The 13,570-nt window shown below is 38.1% G+C and overlaps 1 protein-coding gene across 2 annotated transcripts in view; it reads right to left on the bottom strand.

Moving 5' to 3' along the window:
* Positions 1-7,334, bottom strand: part of PEX5L (peroxisomal biogenesis factor 5-like) — a 38,807-nt gene extending 31,473 nt beyond the window's left edge. For both annotated transcript variants that reach the window (XM_010154824.1, XM_010154825.1), the window contains exons 1-2: positions 7,272-7,334; positions 5,455-5,559 (exon numbers count right to left, since the gene is read on the bottom strand). In XM_010154824.1, coding sequence (XP_010153126.1) covers positions 5,455-5,523 — 69 coding nt within the window. In that variant the 5' untranslated portion in view covers positions 5,524-5,559; positions 7,272-7,334. The remainder of the gene's footprint in view (positions 1-5,454; positions 5,560-7,271) is intronic.
* Positions 7,335-13,570: the final 6,236 nt, after the last annotated feature.

Genomic DNA, 13,570 nt, shown 5'->3' with positions numbered 1-13,570 from the left:
TATGTTTTTACTTAGAGTATTCATGAATGAAGAACCAACACATTGCTGAAAATTAATTCCTATTAATAAATAATTGATATAGAACCAGTGTTAAACTGGTAGAATAGATTATTCTCAAGTTTGTCCAAATCTTTCTGTGCTTATGGAATGGCAAGGCATTTTAAAATTCATAGAATCATTAAGGTTGGAAAAGACCCTTAAGATCATCGAGTCTAACCATTAATGAAAGAGTAGTTAATTTTTTTAATGAAAAAATTACACTCTCAATTCCCATGGTAAATTCAAATTAAAACTGTTATTTTGTGGAAAAAATGTATTTAATTTATGTGACAGAGAAATCTGTATAACTTCAGGCAAGCAGCCAATTTATGACTTTTAAGCATATTGTCAAGGCAACTTTATTATGCTCATGAGAGTATTTCTGCTGAAATTATGCATACTGCCCTAAAAGCAATAATAGTGCTGAGCAATATTTAACTTAGAGGTAAGAATTAATTAAATTTATACTGCTAAGCATGAGTTTATGCACTCTGTATTTTTTCCTCTTCTGATATTTACCCTATTTTAATAATAGATGACAGTTATCAGTAGGACTTAAGCATTCTCTTCTGCTATACAAATCATAACTTTTATAATAAATCAAACTAGTCGGATTTGAGATATGTGGAAAAACATGCTTTATAGCCATTAATCCTTTAAAAAGAATATAAGAATATGGTCTCAGGTGTAGTCTTCCTAAGATTACTGAGGGAATTGCTTATGTTCTCAGAGGGCAGATGGGAATGTGCAGTGAATTATTGTAGTCCAAACTTAATTATTGTCATTATCTAAAACTGGCATGACTTTTGCCTCTTCATATTAATGTATATCAACTAGTTAAAGTTAATTTTGGTTTAGATTGGTCTAAATGAGTATAGAAGCTGATTAAATTCACTAACTTTCTGCCATTCTGTTGTTATTTGGTAAACATTTATGGAGTGGGCTGTAAGTCAGTGCAAGTCTAACTCTAAGAGGCTTAGAATGAACATGATTGATTCAAATGGGACTGTTAACATTTATATGGAAAACTGTGATTATGCAATCCAATTCATGTAGTGAGTCTGATCCACAAATCAGAATAACTGCTTACAACATTGGGAACAGAATATTAGTGGTCTTTACTTGTTTACTTTGTGAAATTGAAAGGAAGCATTTTAAAGATCTTCTCTCAGAGTTTAAAAAAACCCAGACAAAACCAACCAAGGTGTGGGGAGGGAAGCGGCGAGGAAGGCTGGGGAGCAGGGGGAAACAGTTGAATTTACAGTGGAAGTGTTTATTTTACTCATAAGCCCTTGAGCAAATATAAATGTGCTTGGCTCAACAAATGGCATGCAAATGGGGCTCACTTTAAAAATAAAAATAAGTTTCTATGCAGAATACTAATACCTCATAGAGAGACTATAAAAAAAGCGTTGAGCATCTGGTGGAGTTAATTGAGGTGTAGTCGTGATTTTTTTTTTTACAAGTTGAGTGTTGTAGCCTGCTTTTTTTCATGGGATAGAATGAATTTCAGCATGTTTTTCTCATAATGTAATTTCACCTTTTTAAATTGCTTCTTTTGAGTTCAGATTTGAAAACTAAGTGTTGTGTAGGTTAACTTGCTATATTATGAGTAGTCAGTATCAAAATTGTACTCTGAGCAATGTCTGTGTAGTTCATATACATTCTAAGTAGGCAGCTCCATGACTTTTTAGCTATAACCAGAAGTGGGGATAGCTTTCAATATGTACTTTACATTTCTTATTGATAAATGCTTCATGGACTGCTATTTTGTTCCATGTAATACCAGAGTATATTTGCCACAGGATTATCCTGGACATGAATCATCTCCTGCAGGTCTTATTTATCTCTACCTTGATGGAATCCTACTGTCACTGGCTTTCCAATTTATGTACTCGAATGAAGAATCTAAATTAGGTGTGATGGATCTGGGACAAATAACTTTTGTGACACTGAGATTTGTTTGTTTAAAATGATGATGGCAAGGCATTTAAGTATGTGTTTTTCTTACTGCTCAATAAAGCAGTTAATCATATTTTAAACTGTAAGTGTGGATCGAAGTACTATATTGAATCAGATCCTTTGAAGTTCACTGACCTGTAGTAAATTGGGAATTTCATAACTGACTGTACAATTAAACTTTGACTCCAGGGGATATTTAGGTTTAAATTTCTCATTAGAAAGTAATTCTGAACAGAGCTTTTTTTCTCTTGACATAGGCAAAGAAGCTGTGAAGAGGTTAAATAAAAATTTTATTTTTGAATTCAAATTGAACTTTTGTGCACATTTTTTCTCATTTCTCTGCTTCAGTTAGCAGTATATTTGCTCAGAGCTTAATTTCCAGTTAATCTTTGAACCTTGAGCAAACTTTATTTCTCTTTTTCTAGGCTCTTTTCATAGAAAAAAACCACCTTTTTTCATTTGTTCTAGTCTTGTCTGAATTATCTTTAAACAGATAAAGGGAGACAGCAACATAGTGAGGAGTTATGTTCTGCAAAATCCCATTAGTACTGAAAGCTCACTGCTGATGCTTGAAATATTAAATTTGGCAACTACTGAATGCTTTCTCACACCAATAAAGTGACTTTCATAGAAAATAATTGAGAGAATCACAACAAATAGATACTGAAAGGCCTACTCACTTACCAAGAATACCCTTCTGCTTATTGTAGTCTACTCATTGCTGCTGGAATGATGGTCAAGAATCCCAGCTGCCATATATTGGCATAGTCTCACTGGAGCCTGCAGTAATTCTTTGGATTATGTTACTCAAAGATTTACCTCTGGATCTGATGTTAGGAAATAATACTTGATGATATAAAATAATCTGTGAATCTTGGAAACTTCATCAAAATTTAATTGACAGTATTTATGTCAACAAATAAGTGTCATATTTTACAATCAGGGCTTTGCTAGGAGTATACTATATTCAATATACTATATTGTATATAGTATACTATGTTTCAATAGTATATTGAAAACAGGGAGGTTTAGATTAGATATCAGGAAGAAATTCTTCAGAGAGGGTGGTGAGGCACTGGGACAGGTTGCCCAGAGAAGCTGTGGATGCCCCATCCCTGGAAGTGTCCAAGGCCAGGCTGGATGTGGCTTTGAGCAACCTGGTCTAGTGGAAGGTGTCCCTGCCCATGGCAGGGGGGTTGGAACTGGATGGTCTTTAAGGTCCCTTCCATCCAAAACCATTCTGTGATTCTATACCAATAAAATATGAATGCATCTGACTTGTTCTGTGTTGGAGGTTTTTAACATTTTCTAGAGGAAAAGGGTGAAGGGGCATCTTTTACAGTGTAAACTCGGGGGCCTCCCTACATGTTCATTAACTATTTCAAAACAAGGGTTTAGTGTCCCAGATCCCACTTATGCTTTCTGTGGAGTCTGCTTCCCCAGTCAGACATGATTAATCCTCCATTCTTCAAAGACTTTGGAAATGGGAGATTTTGATTTTTTTAACTGTTAGAAAAGCCAGTACTCCTCTATCTGGGCTCGATCCTTGCATTTTGCTTGGAGGTTTCTGACTTGGTTAGTTGTAGGGATGGAGCAACGTGGATACCTAGTGTGTATAACTACTGCCTAACATATACAGGTACCTGTACTGGGTTTGGTGGACGCGACAACTTGGGCACGACCAGGCTTTATTCTGTGACCCAATTTGATCTGGCTTGGAAATCTTGTTTGCAGCCAATTTGGAACTTGGATGTTTCACCCTGTGAGCAGCAACCACATCCATCTGTTTCATCATGTAAAGAGCAGAGAGAAACATTTCGATGGTGATGGCTAAATGTATATCACAACGTAGCGGTGTGTTATGCTGAATGAATGGTCTGAACGAGAGGTTTACATGGACGCACTAAAGAGGAAGCATCACAAAACAACATTGCAGCCAGACTGGATGCAAATGATGTGTGCAATGTGGTCGCGTAACTGCACGTCACACAGACATGATGCAGAGATGGCTATGGAAAATACTCACTTTTTCACGTGGTTCTGCTTCCTTTTGGCTTCTGCACCCCTTTGGTGCATAGCAGAGAAGTAGGTATTTGTGTTTAGAGGAAGAAATTACACTGACTAGCAGACAAAAGCATTTCACTCAAATTTATCCTAGACTATTGCTGAGTAGGTGGACAGACAACCACTGCAACTGGCGTGATGTGTAATGAACCCAGGCTGAGCTCCTGGCCCTGTTCAAGCCAATGGAAGTTTTGCACTTGTTTTGGGGGGTGGGTGGCTAGAGGGAGCAGCATTTTGTGTGGGTTTCTAATTGTTAATCAGTTAGAGAATTAGAAATGCTGCCTTAAAGAGATCATCCTTTTCATTTGGGCAGTTACTTTGTAGGCATTAGAGTGCACCTCCAGCAAAACTTAGTGTTAAGCAGGGACTGAGGAGGAGACTGCCTGCCTGGTTCCTGAAGTGGGGGATGGTACTTCTGGAAGGTGTGTGTATTAGCACAACGTACCTCTGGTGCTCCATAAGAGAAGTACGTGCTGGCCTCGTGTGCATCTTAAATCAGAAAGTACAGTGGCTCTTATCCCAACATGTGAAAGGGATAAAACAGGATTGGGAACTTTGTTGAAGGCTCTCATGTAAGAATAGCTGTGTGGCAAAATTACTTCCATTAAACCTCCTGTTGAGTAGGAACAACCTGTGTGCCCTAAATATGAACAGTAAGCTAAACACGTTTGCTTGGAGAACAAATTCACATATGTGAGTGACAGGAGGGAGTGAAATCCGCTCCTGCGGTGAGGTGGAAGTGGTGTGTTATGTGGTGCTCAGTCACTGCCTTTGGTGAACTAATGAAACCGCCTAAGGCTCACTGGGTGCTCCGGGGTGTGAGGTACAGCATGATGTCCTTCCTTTGACTGAAGTCCTCGAAATGAAGCAATGGCGTGTGCAAGACAACATATGCTGACCTGGACCAGGAGCAGAATCCCAGCGAGAGCTTAGGGTTGAGATCCAAGATACTGAAAATGATGCTACTGTGAAGCAGTGGTTTCTTATGTTACATATCCATTGCAAAGGAGTATTTGTGGTGTGAATATTGATGGCATGAATTATAATTGAAGTTTTAAATGACATTCTGGTAACTGACATATACTGCACTTCCTACAGATCCTTTTATTTGGGGAAAAAGTGTGGGTTTTGTCTAACTTTTCAGGTCAAAACATCTAATGCCCCAAAGCGATTGCACCGTGTACTCCACGCTGTCTTTCCCCGTGCCAGCGAGGACGCGGGTATGAGACCTGCCAGCCGACGGGTTCTGCCAGCCAGGCACAGGTGGAACCAGGCCGAGGGGGGACTGAGGGGCGGCGGGGTCCCCCCAGGCTGCGTGCGTCGCGTGGGGCTGTACAGGGACTCGCGCGTGGTGTCTGTGGCCTCCTCAGAGCCCCGCGCTCCGCCCACCTGTGATGTCATAGTAAGGAGGGGCTTTTCTTCTGCAGACTCCTCCCTCGGAATCTCCTTCATCACCATGGCAACAGCCTTATCTGCCGCCCTAGAGCCTTTGCCCTACAACAGCGAAATCAACAATGGCGCGTGTCAGCAGCGAGCCTGGCAACAACCGCATCCCCACACGCACCCCGCAACCATCCAGTCGTCAAGCGGACGGCCCTTACGGCTGGAAGCAAAGCTCATCGACGGCAGAATACACAAACACTGAAAATAATAACGAACCATCTGTGAACCCGTTAGTTAACAACGTGGCGGCGCCCGGGCGGTGGGCTCCTGACTGGGTCGAGTTGCCCCGTTGAACTCGGCAGGGATATGGCGCTGCCTTGCTGGGCCAAGGGTGGCTGGAAACAGTCCCGTGCAAATGGAAGGGTTTGGACCTCTTGCAGTAGGATCTCCACGGGAGCAAGGCCTTGCAGGATCGGCCACTTGATTTAATTTTAGTTATCCAAAAGTTTGTGTCTGAAATACCTGGGGTTTTTTGTTCAGCATTAAGTTGATTTGCCAACAAAGCAGATATCCTTGTAGTTCACAGAGGCAAACTCTCCCTGAAATCTGCAAGTATAACCTGTAGGGCTGGTTACTATAGCTCTAGTAACATTTTGAAAAGCAATTTACATCACAAACAGTCTGGATTTTGCTAACAGAACATATGGAGCCAAATTCTGCCATCAAAGGCACTTGCTACAGCTCTCCCAAAAAAGGTCATTGTTGTTGAGCTTACTGTAAGGTTGTTTTAAACTTCCTTTTTCTTAAAATCCACTCAATATATTGTAAATATTCAAGACAAAATTTAAATGTTTTAGCAATATTTATTTCTGTAATTGTAGCCAAACAAAATATGCACTAACATTATGTGCCGTAATCTCTTAGAAGCCATGCTCTTTGTCTAAAAAGGGTCCTTATCTTTTTGAATTCACACAGTTTTCTGTATTTTGAAATACAGGTCTGAGCATACACATAAAGCACAGCAGCAGAACTGTATTATGCTGGTGACCCTGGGCATGTACTTACTGTTATAACTTGGAGAGCTCCCGTTGATTTCCATGGAAGTTTTAGCTGTGCAAAGACTGCAGGATCTGGCTCCATAAAAGCAGCATTTTATACTAGACTTAAATATATTTAAATACTTAAAAGTCTATTAACAGAAGGGGTTCTTTACCACAGCATAAACTAGCATTACTTTCTCTAGCGCTATATTCTGTGTTCAATAAAAACCCCACCACTATTGCTCGTACTGAACTACAGATAATTTCAGAAACAGTTCACCAATTGCAGGCAAAAACATTATGTTCTATTGCGTTGTTTTAACGTTTTATTAATCATCAGGTCAGTGTTAGGTTAGCTTGCTTGTGCAACACATCACAGTTACCCTACAGAGAGTTCTTTGCATGCTGCAAGAAATTCTCAGAGCAGAAGTGTCAGAAATGATAAGCATGCTGGAGTTGTGATGCCTTTGATATTCAAAGAACTGCAAAGTCATTGTAAAATTAAATATATTTAAATGCTACTAATTAATAAGCATATCAAAGGTTCTTGATCAATTACGTATTTATTCTGTTCATGATTCATATGACATATTCCAGGCCTATGAAGCTTGTTTCTAGAATGCTGCGTGGAGCTATCGTTAGCTAGCACTAATAACATGCTGTTTGATCGTTATAAAATGTAGTCCTTTTGTGCTGAGTGCTAGAACAAAGTAGTTTATCGGCTAGAAAGGATGCATTGGAAAGCATGCAGTGCTTTTTATTTCTTGCAGAATAAAAACCCACCAAAGCAAAGGTCAGGTCACTTTTTTGAAGACAGAGCCACTTTTTCTTCAAGGTTTCACCTACTGCCTGAAAAGAGTCATGATACTTGGATTAGTGCCTGCTGTTAACCTTTCATAAACATACCTCTGCAAAACCCTGGGAGTGTTTGTTACTGTATATAACGTCTCATCAGTTCCAGGTGGCTAGGGTACGATGTAGAATAGTAACCTGATGAATACCACTGCGCTGTCTTTTATGAGCAGACTTTGTTGGTTTGCTAGTCAAAGCAAGTGGTTTGATGCTACTTTTTTTTATTAAGGCTTTCTTTTAAATTTCCTAAAAGAGTAAATGTAAGCCAGGCTGAATTATTTCGGGCTACTCAGCCTACAATATGAAAGACATTATTCTGAAACTAGTAGTTAGTAGGCAATTCCCTGGATACCAAAGAGAGATGTTGCAATGAAATAGCTTACATTCTCATATTTTGGTGGAGAAACACAGGTGACCACTTCATTGGAAAATCCATTTTTTTATGCTGGTAACTAAAAATGGATTTGTTGTCCCATGTAAAGTATGTAAGCTTGAAAGTTTTGGTCTCTGTATCTGTTACAGTCAATACTGTCTTATTCAATTTTTGCCTGTGAAGGGATTAGGCAGAAGAATTGGAGAGGAATAGAAACAGTTAATTTGTGACCCGGACAACCTTGTTATTTTTGTGAACTGCAGCTAAAATGATAATCTCTAGTGCATTTATTACAATGGCTATTGAAAGACTGTTCTTTAAAAAGCAAAGCAAAACAAAAAGTTGCTATTTACTTGGTCTCCTTCCACATTAAATGTTGTTTCTTAGCATTTTGGCTTGCTGTACGTATTTATCTGTTATAGTGCTTATTGCTCAAACCCTGTAATTATGTAACAGCTAATTTCACACTTGTCAGGTCTTTACAACAGGTCATGGGTAGCACAGATTTGCAAGGTAGGTTGTTTTCTCATGTAAACAACGGTTTAATAATTTATTAAACGATTTCATCATTCCCTATTTGTCTGCAATATATGGATGGAAACAATTGTGATGCAGAGCATGACAACCTATATACAAATCAAGACAAACATGCATTGATGAGGGAAAAATATATTGTTACCATGGAAAATACTGCTCAAGAAACTCTGAGAAACATACCAGTTTCTTTAGGTGATGTCTCAAGGGCAGAATGAGGACTAGAGTTCAGAGTATTGCCATGATAATATTTACCATAGAATTCGGTTCAGAACTTAACTGTTTCTCTGTGTTCATCCTTGGGCATCAGATAATGGATAGTAACAGGCATTTTCAAAGGAGTATGCTGATTTGGTAGGATTTTGTAAGGAAATACTCATTTTTTGCAGCTGGTGTTTCTGAATAGTTCCAAATTAAATTTTGTACAGGTCAAACTATTTGCATATGGCACTTAGTGGTGAGTATTTAATTAAGCTACTGTAAGAGCATGTTAATGGAAATCTCTAGGGCAGCATACAGTTCTGGGTTTTCTAAATCAGTGATGGACATAGCTTTGTAACCTTGCTCACGTATGATGAAGATTTTCTTCTTATGGGACCGTTAATCACTTTCCAGTCAAGATGGGCAGGGGCAGCTCAGAATGAATACATGGTCACAATTGAAGCATTAGTGTTTGGAGAAATACTATATAATTCTGTAATTCTTTTTCTCATTAGCTGTTTGCAAATTTGTTCTTGTCTATGAAAAGCTAATGGCTAGTGTCTTGTAAATATTTAACATGTTGACAACAGTATTTAAACTCTAATGATTAGTCATAGATATTCCTTGTCATCTTCTATGTAATGAAGGTATTTTATCTAACTCCATAACATAATTAGAAATTTGCTTTTGACAAACATTTTAGGTACTTGAGTCCCAAATTCACCCTTCAGGAATATTTATACCTCTTGTTCTTGTGAGAAAGTGAACAGAAAGAAATTGAGTGACCTCATTATTTTTAAAAATATTTATACACAAGAAAGAAGTTCTGCCTTTATCAACCTGTGCTGCACCATTTATTTTCCAAACATCCTACCAAGCTGTTTCAGCTTTACTTGACACGCTACCTGCATTGCTATTCACTGAGCTGTTGGGCATCATCTGAACACCGGCACGTTTAAATTTTAGCTTTTGTAAAATAGAAGTTTTAACACAACTTCACTTCTAAAAACATTGGATAGAAAAAAAAAGTGGTATGCAGACATTACTACTGCATGTATGACGTTATTGACTTCACGTGGCATCTCTCCTTTCTGGTTGAGGAGAAACAGAATAACTACTTGTTGTATTTACAAATATAATGGCAAAAAAGTGACCAGCTTTATTGAACTTTGCATCAGACTATTACCTTGAAGTGTGTTTAAAAACAAAACAACAAAAAAACCTCACCAAGTATTTCTCAGTGCAGAATATCCTGAAGTATTGATCTGCTCTTTAAATGGCTTTAATTGGTTGGGGAGGGCTTTAGTAAAGCAAACGTTATGAAAGATGTGTTAGTGGTAACTTTAAGTTATAGTAGCTGTGGTCCTTCTATATTAGGAGAAAGAGCTACTGTACATGTTGAACTTGGGATGCTGGGATGTTTGGCTGCTGTCCAGATCCCCGTGCAGCTGATATATTAGACTTACAGTACCAATTAAGCAGCCTATTCAAAGTGGATTTATGCACCACAAATCTGTATTTTGTACAATTTAAAAATAAAAACGAAGGGACAAACTTGGCTTTGCTGTTGAAAATTATGCAGTGCTACCAATTTTACATCTCAAAATGAGCACGCACAGTTATGCAATGCCACCATGGGAGTTCTAGTGTCCACAAGATGGCTGTGAGCTCTTCATTTCACATAGGATCTGTGTTAATTACTTTATATTTTTCCCTTCTTAGGCTTTTCTATTAATGTTTGCTTCGTATGTCTGTCTTTACATCATTTATGCTTTTCTACTGTTTTCTCTATCTTACATCTTCTATATAATTAAAAATAATGAGAAACCATATGGTGAGGCAGTTGTATAAACCCATACAAGGTGGATATTTAAACAGAAAAATCTGTTTCATCAAAGCTAGTAGTAGTTGGTATTTTTTTTTCTTATGAGTTTAACAAAGTGAGGTATACATCTAAGGTAAAAATGGGAACATAATTGCTTTAGGCAATGCCCAGTTGACTGTGGAGTCATCTGAATGGTGTCCTGAACTGTCACGGAGACATCTGAACTGTGTCCTGAACTGGAAGCAGTATTGTAAGTAGACCAGCTTTTCAGGACCTGAGCTAGTATTTCCATTTTGGACTTGCATCCTTTGGAGCCTTTTATGGTATGAGATTATGATGAAATACAGATAGTGTTGGCTACAGAGAAAGAATCACGTATAGGAAGGCTTGCCTAAGAAGTAATTTACATTAAAGCAGCTAAATCCATATTGGCTGAGTTTTAAGTGTACTACTCATCTTTCACCCCTTTCTTTTTTCATTCTTACGTCAATGGAATAACAGATATCAATATTCATGTGGGTAGACTTTTCCTTTACTGCTTACAAGAAAATTGGCAAAGATAGAGATAATAGATGATAAAAGGGAATTGGCACAAAGGTTCATTTACCTTCATTAGGTTGCATCCTATGTCCTCTTAAATGTCAATACTGTGGTTAAATTGCATTCCAGTCTGAGAAGCATTTGCGCTGAAATGGCATTGCTGGGTTTTCTGTTTATTGACCCTCAGTAACTGTTGCATTACACGTGCTTCGTTTAGATGTTTTCTCATTCTCATACCTGTAGGTTCATTCTGAAAGCCAAGTGGGACTGCTTCCAAAGCATCTCTGGTGAAATCTATGCAAGACACTTTTGCTCTCAAGAACTTAGGCAAAGTTATTGTACTCAATGCATCTGAACACATAATGACTGGAAATTAATCAACAGTTCTGTTAAATCTAACTCATACTTTATTAACTAGTATGGTTCCTGCAGGCTACTAGGAGGAATATGCAGTGAAACTCAGTTGGGTTTTTTTCCTCTTAAGTCAAAAGATTTTTATTTGGAATATAAATAGGGAGTGTATCTTTTGAGCAAGGTTACACTCTCTAATGTTTGAACAATAATGTTGACCTAACTGTAAATAGTGAATCCAGCCTGGAATATGGATCAAGGTTGGCAAGTACCAGAGTGAGTGAGGTCTGGGACAGAAGTAACTACTTAAAGGTTGTTTAAGGTTTTGGTCTTTTATGAAGGAGTTATATAATGTAGCTGCTTGTGCTAGAAGACTTCATCGAGGTATTTTGCAGTCCTTTCTATGTGAGCATCATCTTTTAATAAGGCCATTGTGAATATGTAGAAACTAATTTTTTTAGCACTTATTTGATTGACTTCTTGATAATTTGGAACTGCGTATCAAAGGGGTGAGTCTTTTGACTGCACAATGGAATTTGACTTCAAAAATTTCAGGGAATAGCTGTTGAATTTTTTTCATCTATGCCGAGTCTCTGTTAAGGAACATTGTGAAATCGCTTGATTTAGCAACTGGCAATTTCAAGTTTGTTTGGTAGACTTTGTCAGAGAACTAATACTAAAACCTTTTACCTCTCCCAGTTGGGGTTCATTTTATGTTGACTTCAGTAACATGAGCCTCAGTCATAACATACCATAATAACAAACTAATTCTGTTGTTGTTATGTATAATACATGTACTGAATTTGAAGAAGGCGTTCCTGTAGTACTAGTTCAAGTGGAATTCAAGGAGCTCAGGTCACTTTCAAAACAAACAGATTGGTGACTGATGTTCTGTCCATTGTTAAATGTGTTTACTGCATGCGATGTGTAAACTATATATTTTGCTCACTCGCTTCCTCCCAGCACATAACGTATTCTTCTCGAAGGTATTAAAGGTTTCTCACCTCTGAAAGCTGCTACACAATTTGTAATGGTTTTGTTTTGTGAAATGTTCAGAGGACTCAAACTCAGAGGCTGTGGGAAATAAGCTTACAGACTATATGATAAATCTGACTTGTTTCTTTGATACACATAATATTATCGATGAACCACCTTCTCCTGATACAACTTCCAGTTTTGTGCACTTATCACACAAGTGATCTTTAGTGGAGTTTCCCAGGATGCAGTTCATGTGGTATGAAGGGCTACAGCAGCAGCAGATGCTAATGATAAATTCGTAGCCCAGAGAGCTCCTGGAACAGACAACTGGCAGGCAGGATCTGCCATGATATACTCTGTGTGTGTAATGCAGATCTTGCTTTCGTGGCACAGGAGTGAAGATAATGTTATTCCAATGACATTTATTCACGTATATGAACAGTTGGGTACTACATGTTATCTGTTGTTTTCAAATGATAATTTAAATTCCACTTGTAATAAAAAAAAAAAAAAAATGATGCCTGAGTTACGTATGTGTGTTGGAGCAGTGGTAGTTTGTCAAAAATTCATATCAGTGAGAAAGCAGTGAAATCTGTGCCTTAAAACATTTCGTGTGCATGCATTCTGTTTAATTATCAGCAATGTTTCAGCATATAAGAAATGGGGCAGGAGGAAATTTTGAATAGTCTTCCATGTGCATGTCTTCAGATGGGGACATGCTCTAGCAAATTTTCCTTATGCTCCTCTGCTGTTTCGCAGACCCAAATGTTTCAGCTGACACAAGTTGGTCAGTGGACCACAAGTACTGAATGGAAGAATTTTTGATCAATTTGTGAGACTTCTTATCAGCACGTGCCTTAAGAATTAGAGGTAGGTAGATGTGAGGCGTTGGCCTCAGTCATTTGCTGCCCATCTCTCTTAGGGAAGTTTAGTTCATTTCCTGAGTTATTTGAGGGCTCGAAGCTTGATCATCAATAAGAATTGTTGAGAATTTTGACTTAAAACAGATAGTAAAGATTTCAATGCTTGATTTCAACGTAGTCTACTCTGGGTGATCTTGCTCTGGCAGGGCGATTGGACTGGATGATGTCTAGAGGTCCCTCCCAACTCCTACCACTCTGTGAATTTGTGAATTTTAAAACTGTATATAAGAATTATTTAGTTAAGTGTTTTCTCTTTAAAAATCTAGAATTTGTTATTTTTTGGAATAGAAGTTGAAATTACATTACAATTCTTATACACCCTCCCTCAGACACAGAGGATGTTAATCCAGAATGATGAGTGAACCATTTAATACAGCTGAAATCAATTTAGGTTATAAGTAATCTGTGGACATGTAGAACCTTTGTATTAGTGCTGATGCTGTTCAAGATGTAATGCCACAGCTAGGCTAAACACAGAATTGATGTTGAGTAAACAGGACAGTTA

The sequence above is a fragment of the Eurypyga helias genome, unplaced genomic scaffold, assembly GCF_000690775.1.
Source record: "Eurypyga helias isolate BGI_N326 unplaced genomic scaffold, ASM69077v1 scaffold13447, whole genome shotgun sequence".
Classification (NCBI taxonomy): domain Eukaryota; kingdom Metazoa; phylum Chordata; class Aves; order Eurypygiformes; family Eurypygidae; genus Eurypyga; species Eurypyga helias.
This window is presented reverse-complemented; position numbering and strand designations above follow the sequence as displayed.